The sequence below is a fragment of the Eschrichtius robustus genome, chromosome X (assembly GCF_028021215.1).
Source record: "Eschrichtius robustus isolate mEscRob2 chromosome X, mEscRob2.pri, whole genome shotgun sequence".
NCBI lineage: Eukaryota > Metazoa > Chordata > Mammalia > Artiodactyla > Eschrichtiidae > Eschrichtius > Eschrichtius robustus.
In genome coordinates this window covers 95096939-95107033 of record NC_090845.1, presented here as the reverse complement: position 1 = coordinate 95107033, position 10095 = coordinate 95096939, and the positions used below count along the sequence as shown (strand labels likewise).

At 50.6% G+C, this 10095-nt stretch overlaps 1 protein-coding gene across 1 annotated transcript; it reads left to right on the top strand.

Annotated features, from left to right (window-relative positions):
* The first annotated feature begins 2250 nt into the window (after nt 1–2250).
* RIPPLY1 (ripply transcriptional repressor 1) lies at nt 2251–4803 on the top strand. Its single transcript, XM_068532666.1, has 4 exons — nt 2251–2381; nt 3252–3327; nt 3943–4007; nt 4545–4803. The coding sequence occupies exons 1-4, from the start codon at nt 2251–2253 to the stop codon at nt 4801–4803; spliced, it is 531 nt and encodes a 176-aa protein (XP_068388767.1).
* The last annotated feature ends 5292 nt before the right edge of the window (nt 4804–10095 follow it).

Below are 10095 nucleotides of genomic sequence, written 5' to 3'. Positions count from 1 at the left end.
CATCGTATTGACACAATACAGGCACGTTTTCATCTTCTGGAGGTAAATTTAGCAAGAACCCTCAGAGACTAATAGAAACTCGGGCTCCCCAGCAGCCCTGCTCACCATCTCCTGCCCCACCCTCTAGATTTTCCACTCCAGGATCCAGGATCCACGATCCAGCTTGCACTTACACAATTCAGGGACAGAGAGCTTAGCCCAGCCCAAGGCTCCACTCATTTCGCCACATATAATAAAGCTCTGTTTATTGAGGGCCGGTACAGTGCCAGGTCTCTGGTTTAGGTGTTGGCTGGACTGTTGCAAAGTTTTCCTTTGATTGAGCCAAAATGTGTCTCCCTGTAGCTTCTACCCATGGGCCTCAGCCCTACCTTTGAAGTCACACAGAACAAGTGTAATCTTATTGCAGTCTAATGCTCAGATATTTGAAAATGGCTGTCATTTTCCCAGGAGTTTTCTCTCCTCTGTGGATAAGCATCTCTTTCTTTCTTTCTTTTTATTTTTGTGTGTCTTTACTTTTTACTACCCAAGGAGTATCAGGGCTTGCAGAACTTTTAGAAACACTCAGAAAAGCCTAAAGAAAGAAGTAAAAATCTACCATAATCTCACTCCCTGGACTGACCACTGTAACTTTCTCCTTTCTTCTAACCAGTCTCTTTTTTTTTTTTTTCCTTTTTTTTTTTCTTACCAAAGCAAGATCATCCTCTAAGTTATATTGTACAGGTTTCTTTTTTTCACTCTTCAATATATTAACTTTTTCCCAATCTTCTACCAAGCCAATCTTATTATAAAATTGTCTAACCGTTCAATGATTTATTTAACCAGCTTTCTAAAGTGAGACATTTGGCTTGCTTCCGATTTTTCTTTGCTGCAAAGAACACAGTGGGGCTGGAATTTGAAGTGGGGTGAAGGTAAGGGGTAGGTGAACAGAGAAAAGAAGAGCCCTTGAATCAAATTATTCATGCTATTCTAGCATCTGATTTTTTTTTTTTTTTTTTTACATTCTGTGTCGATAATTATACCTCCCAGAACATGACTGTGAGTGCCTGCTTAGTACTCGGTTACAAGGACTTACTCTAATTAACGTAACTGGTTTCCTATTATTGGACGTTGAGGTGGTCTCTAATTTTTGACGATTATACACCCGGCTGTGACGAATATCCGAGAAGCTAAATAAATCCACGCCGGTGCTCGACACTGAGGTCAGGAGGCATATTTTCGGACCTCTAAAGCATAAGGAACCTGCCAGTAGTTGTAACTGCAAACTTTTTGGCAAAGACCCCGAAGACTGGCTGAGGCCGAGACTGTGGCTCAGCCGCTGGGCTTGCCCCGGGGTCAGTACCCATTTATCCAGCCCCCGTCGCAGAGCATTCAGGCTGACGGTGCCCTTTGGGACCACTGGGCTCGCATCCTTCTCTCACACGTGTCAGCAGCTTTGCACCCTGGCGCCCGGACTGGAAGCTGAGCTCTGAGATCCCGATTCTGACCTGGAAACCCTGGAAATGCTGCCCGCGCTCCTTTCCTGGACCACTGACTGCTGAGGCTGGAGAGGGGATTCAGGCACTTTTGCAAATGAACTGACCAGTAAACGGGAGGGCGTGGAAAGAAGACTTGAGGTTCACCCCCTGCAGGCATCCGGACCCGTCCTACCCACAACCTCCTTTTTTTCCTTAACCCCGGTGATATGCTTAATGGCAGTCGCCCCGTATCAGGTCCACCTGGCAACTCCATTTGGGGTCTGAGCTGAAATAACATGAGTCCCTCACTCGCCTTAGCCGGATCAGCTGTGCCTTCTCACTGGGAACCAGCTTTGCTAAAGGCCTGTCTACCCTGCCCTCTGCGCCTGACAACTTTCTGTGGTTTCTAACGAGCTTCCCTCCTTCCCTCCCCGCCCCTCAGGCCTTGCTACTGCCTGGGAAATTTGCACAAACGGTGTGCGATTTGCCCCTTTTGTGTTTTCCTTTCTGACTTGGAGGTAAAGAGAACCCCTCGCCCCCCACTGACTCTCTGTTTATTCAACTGGGAGAGATTTCACACCCAGCGACACAGTTCTCCCTCCCTGAGCCCCTTTTCCTAAATCTTCATTCCCCTCCCCTCCCCTGCCCGTCAGGGAGCCCATCCTTGCACGGCCCTGAATAATTTATGAGTCCAGGCAGGCCTTATAAAAGGGTCTCCCAGGAAAAGCCAAAAGAGTGCGGGAGATTCTGAGAAATAGGAGGACCCCACAGCCTGCCTGGCCGTGGCACCCTAAGGATGGACCCTGTTGCTCGTGCCCCAGCCCCAGCCTCAGCTCCAGCCCTAGCACAAGGCCCCCTGGTGCTCCCTGGCCTGGGAAACCCATCGCCCCTTCTCTCCTCTGGACAAGAAGTAGACAGAAGTGAACGGTAAGTGGAACTTGGCCTTTGGCAATCTGAACTCAGTCTTAGTGGGGTTCCTGGGAGAGGAAAGGAAATGAGATGTCCAGGGCACCCCTGTTCTCTGTGCCCCCTCCCCATCTCAGGCGCCAGTATCTCAACTGGCTCTTCACGTCACTAATCCCTCCGGCTGGCAGGAGGGGACTTGGGGACAGTGGGCATTGGCAAAGCTGAAAGCCAACCAGCCAGGCCCTCATGGGCCAAGTTGCCCAGTGCACTGAGAGGCAAAGGGGGAGATTGCCATGAAACGTGGGTTGAACATGACCTAGGCTGCAGAGAGGGGAAAGAGGTCCAAAGTCCCCAGAGGCCTGTGACTGAAGGACCGTCTCTTTCCTGACCACCCCATAAGATTTCCATTTGCTCTTTTCCTACCTTTGGCAGGAAAAGGTAGTGGGGAAGCAGTGGACCCAGAAATATTTTTGGCCCCTTTCCCCAGCCCAGGAAGAGGGTAGAACTGTGAGCTCTACTTCCTGGAGCGGGGGCAAGATAGTTTTCACCCACCCCTCATTCATTCCTCCAAACATTTACGGTTCACCAAACATTTACGGAAACACCTACGTGTACCAGGCATTACGCTAGGTGTTGGGGATTCAGATATGATTGAACATAAATCTGCCCTTAAGAAGCTCTAAGGCGAGTAAACAGATAATCACCAAACAGTGTGATAACATTGTGGAAGCAGAGAGGAGGGGCATCTGTCCTGACCTGGACTCAGGGTCCTTAAGAAAGGCTTCCTGAAGGAGATGGAGTCCGAGCCACATTTTTGGCGGGCCTCTTCTGTTATCTCAGGGAGCCCGGTCTCTTCTCCCTCCACCAGCTGATCTCTCCCCTTTGTCCTAGAGGAGCTTGTCCTTGGAGACCCTGGCTGTCTGCTACCAATGACTTCCCAAGGCAGGTGAGGAAACCTGTGGATTTGGTGAGTTTGAGCCCCTGTTCCACGTGTTCGCGCACACACACATGACCACGTGCAGGCACGCTGACCCGGTCCCTTCCCAGAGAGCCCCCGACCTCTGTCCAGGGCTGCAGACCCCGGAAAGCACCTTCCCAGCCCTGCCCACTTTTGATTCCCACAGCAGCTCGGGGAGGAAGGCGGAGCTGAGGTGTCTGGGGCAATTTAGAAGATGAAGAATCTGAGTCCGGAGTGCGGGAGGGATGAGGGCAGGCTCCACAGCACGTCCGCGGTGCAGCTGGCGCTAGCGTCCCGGTCTCCTGGCACCCAACCCTGGTGCTCTCACCCACCTCCACTCCGCCCCTGCAACTTGGCTGCTCCAGTAGAACTCTGTCCCCTGGACGGTCTCCAAACAGGTGTTAGAACAGGGGCAGGAAAGCAAACAACCCCCCGGACTCTGTCCACTTGTTGTTCAACTAGAACCAGGACAGACCTCCTTACTGGGGGGGTGGGGACTGGACCCCAGAGATGTCTGAGGTCTCTTCTAGACCATCTTACCCACAGGTTGCTGACCCCTGATACGGAAGAGGCAGTTATCTGGCCATGCACTTTGAGCCACATGCTAGCTTTTGCTTTGGACAGGCTGCCGGTGGGGCAACAGGTGCCGAGGTCACCAAGGTTGACTCTGAGTTCCATCACCCTGTCAGGTAAGCTTCTGGCACCAGGCTCGGAACTTGACATAGATCCATTCGCCCTTTAAATCCTCGCAACAGCCCTGTGAGGCAGGAGGAGGGAGGCACTGCTACGATCACTATTTCATAGACCAGGAAACAGAAGCCCAGAGAGGTTAAGGGACTTGGCCAAGGTTGCCTTCCCTGGGGTCATTGTCAATGACCCCTAAGCCCCTATGGAGGGGTCAGTGAAGAAAGCCTTAGTAGGAGATGGAGGACACAGGGCTAGAGAATGCTTGGCTGGAGGCCTTCGGGGGTGGGCGGTGGGCTCAGTGTCAGGACTGATACATGCCGGGGCTGGGGCTCCCCACAGCTCTGAGCTATGGACCTTCCTGTCTGGAGCCACTTTGTAACAATCCAGAAGGCTCTGTTACAAAGCACCCTTTCTTCTTTTCCCTCTCACCCCATTACTGCAGGTAGAAGGAGTTTACGGGCTGGTTTCCTTCTTGGCCCTACTGACCCCTCTGCACATATGCGCCCTAAGTGGGGGCCGTGTTTCTTCTCTGTCCACAGGCTCTTCTGGCCTAAATCCCGTTCCTTTGACTACCTGTACAGTGATGGGGAGATTTTACTGCAGAACTTCCCTGTCCAGGCAACCATCAACCTCTATGAGGACTCAGCCAGCGAGGAGGAGGAGGACGAGGAAGAGGAGGACGAGGAGAAGGAGGGGGCAGATGAAAAAGGGCCAGAAGGGTGTGTGAAGGCACCAGGGCCAGCACCGCACGGGGCCTCAGCTCCTCGTCCCTCCCTGCTCCTGACCTGTCCCAACTGAGCCAGTCAGAGTCTAATTGGGGTTCGGTATGCCTGGCAAGGCTTCAGGGCATCGATTAGCCAGGAATCTCCAGGCACAGCTCTCTGGATTGAAAGTTGGGTCCTCAAGTCACCGGCTCACCCTGGCTACACCCAACAGGCCTGCGAGCCCAGGCCTCTGGCATCTCATTGGGCTGCTGTTGTGTTGCCAGTGAGAGGGTCCTAGGAAGTCTAGGGGAAGGAAGACTTGCTTTCTGAAGCCCCCAGGGAGCAGATGAGGACAGAGCATGGCCACGCAGAGGGGCACTGTCACTCTTCAGGGCTTTTTGACTCCCCAGCCTTCTACGTGGCCACATACTCCTGTCTCCCCATGGAAAGCCTGACTTCTGGCTTCACCTCCACGGATACGATACCAACACCAGATCCAAGCACAGCTGGGGTGCCTTTCTGATGGACCTTGCAGGAAGGGAAGGGGACATCTAAAAAATCAACTTGCTTTGGGGACCTCCCCCCTTTTGGCCGTTATCTACTGGGGTCTATGTGCTGGCATGAGATGAATCAGGAGAAAAATAAACTAGATGATGTTTACCTTTTTTCCTGGAACTGGACTGATTTCTTAACTGAACTCTGCCCACGTTGTGAACCCATGGGGAGCGGGTCAGAGACCAGCTCAAGGCCACTTCATTGCTCTACCTGCGGTCAGTTGACAGATCCTTCTTCATGGGAATGTACCGCGGGAGGCCCAACATGGGGCCAGGCCCTCTTCGTCAACTTGTGCAATCAGGCTTGATTAAACCTCAAAGACAGCTTGGAAAGGGAACAAAAAGGCCCCCAGAGGGCAGCTTAAAAGTCGGAAGCAGGGCTGGGGGTGGGAGAAGAGGTGAGAGGTGCAGCCTTGGTTATGAGCCTGTGCATGTGGGGAGGGGCCTTGGGAGGCTACTAAGTCCTATCAATTTTACCTTCTCAAGTCCCTTTGTATCTGCCACAGCTCAGGCCCTCAGGCCCACCCCTTCCCCAATCAGTCTTCATTTTCCCTCTGCAATTCATCCTCTACACTGGCCACCAGATCAGACCGTGTTGTGCCCCCCGCTTAAAGCCCTATCATGGCTTTTCATTGCCTCACCAACAGTTGGACTTTTTTTTTTTTTTTAAATCACAGGTCCTCTTGAGAATCCATAGCTTCTCTACTCAGACATTCACAAATGAAGTCCTCAACTTGATATTCTAGGCCGTTCAATTAATTGCCTGGTTCTTGCCTGTCTCTTCAGACTCATAGCTCAACACTCGAAGCTCATGCTGCCTGTCTTTGAATGTGTCATGCTTTCTAATCCCTCTGTGGCTTTAATCCTCTGTCTGGAATGCTTTTCCACTTTTGTATCTGATAAGCTCCCATGCATCCAACAGGACTAGCTCAGACACGTCTCCTGTGAGAAGCCTCCCCAGACCCCCAAGCCCAGGCTGGGTGCCCCCATCATTCAGTACCTCGTCTACCATAGCATCTACCTCTCCTTCTGTGCAGTAAGATGGGACTGTGTTTGATATGCCCACATGACTTCTTTGCACAGCACACTGCCTGGCACAAGGGAGGTGCCCAGGAAATGTTGAAGGAAAAAGATTCTCAGGTCTTCCTAAAGCAGTTCTTGGTAGAACGAGCTCTGTCCCCCCACTTGCTGGCTTCCCATATCTTTGCTGAGCTACAAACAGGACAGGGCAGCATTATCTGATTCAGGAGCGAAACGCTGGCCATCTCTCTTTCTCTCCTCTCTCAGCTTAAGACCGCCTGCTACAGTTCTGAGCCCTCACTGGGACTTCCCTGAATTGGACACAGCCTTAAACAGGCCACCAAACTCACGCACTGGTGCCACCTATTGGTCAGAATTTAACCTTGTTCCTTAATTAAGGCTGCCAGGCAGTTGACCTTTGATCACTTTAATTCCTTTAGGCCATTCTGTTTCTGCTTGTAGGTAAAGTGGAATTTACCATGTGCTAGCTGTATGACCTTGGGCAAGTTACTTATCCACTTTGAACCCCAGTGTCCTCATCTGTAAAATGGGGAAAGTCATGATGCTTCTTCTCAGGGTTGTTGTAAGGATTCAGTGAGATAATATATGCAAAGTAATTAGCACAACTCCTGGCACATAGTAAAAGCAAATAATAAGTGGCAGTATTCATAGTAATCGTAGTTGTAGTAGTAGGCTAGAGTCAGCTAATGACTGTTTTGTTCAACTAACGACTGATTTATCGGTCATCTCCACCTGAGATCCTTGGCGCCATTTGATGGTTTACCAGTCACAGCATCTTTGTAGTGTTTGTCCCCCATTAAACAAACAAAAAAAAAAGAAACAGAGGCCAAATGTGGCTTCAACTTATTTTTTGTACTTCAGCAGGAACACCCTTCTTTTGAATTGAATGCAGAAAGCCAACATACCAACCAAATAAAGATGGAGCTGCCCTGGCGGGAGCCACATTGAGAGACACAGAATTCCTACCTTGGGGGGTGGGATGAATTGGGAGATTGGGATTGACATATATGCACTAATATGTATAAAATAAAAATAAATTTAAAAAATCAAAAAAAAAAAGAATTCCTACCTTGGTGTCCTCTCTATGTAAAAACGAACTCTTGGGCTTCCCTGGTGGTGCAGTGGTTGGGACTCTGCCTGCCAATGCAGGGGACACGGGTTCGAGCCCTGGTCTGGGAAGATCCCACATGCCGCGGAGCAACGAGGCCCGTGAGGCACAACTACTGAACCTGCGCGTCTGGAGCCTGTGCTCCGCAACAAGAGAGGCCGCGATAGTGAGAGGCCCGCGCACCGCGATGAAGGGTGGCCCCCGTTCGCCGCAACTGGAGAAAGCCCTTGCACGGAGACGAAGACCAAACACAGCCAAAAATAAAGAAAGAAAGAAAGAAAGAAAGAAAGAAAGAATTAACTAAATGTAGATAAAAAAAAAAAAAAAGAACTCTCTCCACCCCCTTTCTGTGAGGCACCTTCAGAGATCCCTAGATTGTGAGGAAGACTATTTGGAAACCACTAACCTAAGGGTTAAACCAAGATTGATTTTTAGTCAAAGGGGGATTAGTATTTTAACATGTCCACATGTCCAGTGTTCCGTTTAAAATCCTTGTTTTGGGTCCTAAGCTCCCAGCGTTTCATTTCATTTGAGCATTTCATATCTCAGAAATTGCTCGAGCCCTTGTACCATAGGTAGTAGAGGTTTAAAATCCTTGGAATCCCAATATCCTTGGTTTTAGGGTATTATATAGCATAGAATTACAAATCCCTAAATCCCCAGTGGCTTAAACACCCTAAAACCCTTGGAGCAGTAATTCTTAACTCAGAAAGAGCTCCTCTGACTTCCCCCCTCCTCCCCCATACTGCGCATGTGCCTTTGCTCAGTGGCAGCCATTTTGTCTCATTTTCCTCCCAGTCCCCTGCCCTGAAATGGCTTCCAATCCTCTTCCCCAGACATGGTTGCTAAGTGATTGGAATTCACCGTTCTGACTAATCAGAGCCCAGTGTGAGTTACCTTGTTATGGGTGTATCCAGTCCTTGTAGCAACTTCAGATCCAGTGCACAAACTCAGGGGAAAAAAAAAAAATCTTTGCAAAACTGAGTCCTTCCTCTGGCTCCACCCTAGCTGGCCCATCCTAGTGCCCCATACTTCCTCATCCCAGCACTGCTGCCTCCCGTTTCCCCCAACCCATAGCAACCGAAAGAGGGCAAATCGGTTGAGTGTGAGACTTCATTTGAGCTGGGCCTTGAAGGATGGGCCCAGGTAGAGATGGAGAGAGAAAACTTTCCAGAAAGAGGCAGCAGTATAAATTCCTTCATTAAACAAATATTTATTGAGCACCTACTCTGTGCCAGGCATTAATATTGTAATGATTAATAGCATGGGCTTTGGAGGCAGATGTATCTGGGTTCAAATACCTGCCACCGTTGGTTCTCTCCATAGGCCCACTCCCCTCAGGTGTCAAGGGCAGCTCTGTGCTCTCAACCCTCTCACTTCCGTCTCTGTCGTCCCTGATTATAACATACACACACACACACACACACACACACACACACACTGCACATGCTCATTGAAAGAGTTGCCTATTTTCTCCTCTTTCTCTGGGCAAGGAAAGCCCCCTCCCCGACCCCAGTGGTTGTTACCAACCCCCTCCTCTCTCCCCTCCCCGCGGACTGTACCTGTGTGGTTATCTAGTGGGCAGTTTGTCTCCTCTCCGCCCCAGGCCCCTGCTGTAAAATCGTGGTGAATCCTCCCGAACAAAGTTGTTAGGTGGCCTGAGTTCACTGATTGGACCTATCGGGGGCCTGGTGTTGGTTACTATGTTTTGGGTTTACTCCCCAGCTGGCAAGTCCTGTAGCAACCTCCAGGCAAGCACACAAACCCAGGTAGAAAACCTGGCAAAGAGCGAGTCCTCAGGAAGTGGTAGCCACACCCTCTGCCAGGCATTTGCTGCTCACATTACCCCCATGATCTCCTACAGTACTATAATCGCAACAGTCCTCGGAGAGCGACACCATTATTATGCCCCTTTATGAATGAGAAAACTAAGAGTTAGGTTTCTGTTCTTGGGTTTGTGTGTTTGCGTGGAGGTTGCTAGGAGCATGGCCCCTTCTAAGTGCCAGGCACTTTACGTTATTACCTCATTTAATCCTTACAACAACCCTGAGACATAAGTACTATTATTATCCCCATTTTATAGATGAGCAAACTGAGGTCCGGAGAGGTAAAGGAATCTGCTCGAGGTCGCACCATGAATCAGTGGCTGAGCCGAGATTTGAGAGATTACAGCATTTGCCCAGGTTACACCAGTGATAAGCAGCAAGACCGGTATTCAAGTCTGTCTCACTCCAGAGCCCCAGTGCTTTCAGGAGTTGGAATCTACAGGGCTTAGTGAAGGATTAAATTTGTGGGAGAGCAGGAGAGAAAAGGTTTCAATTCCAGATGGAGGGAAGTGACTCAGACATTAGGAACAATTCTGGGCCAGGAAGAGCTGAGGGCCACTGAAAGGTGTCACCGAGGGAGGGATATCTGGGGGCCTCCTGCTGGGCAGTGGCAGCCTCTCACGCAGCCTGGGCTCTTTGGGGCACAGGGCTACCGGAGGCCAGAGGCGGCTGAGGGACTTCTGTTCCCGCCCCACAGCGCTGTGCAGCCTCTGTGTGGACCCGGCCCTGGCTGGGTGAGCTTCCTTCTGGCTGAAGGGTCTGGACCCAGAATGAGAAACTACCGACGGCCCAGCTCTCCCGAGATGCGCCAGGAACTGAGTTCGGCACCGCACATGCTTTATCCCGAACAAGGCTCA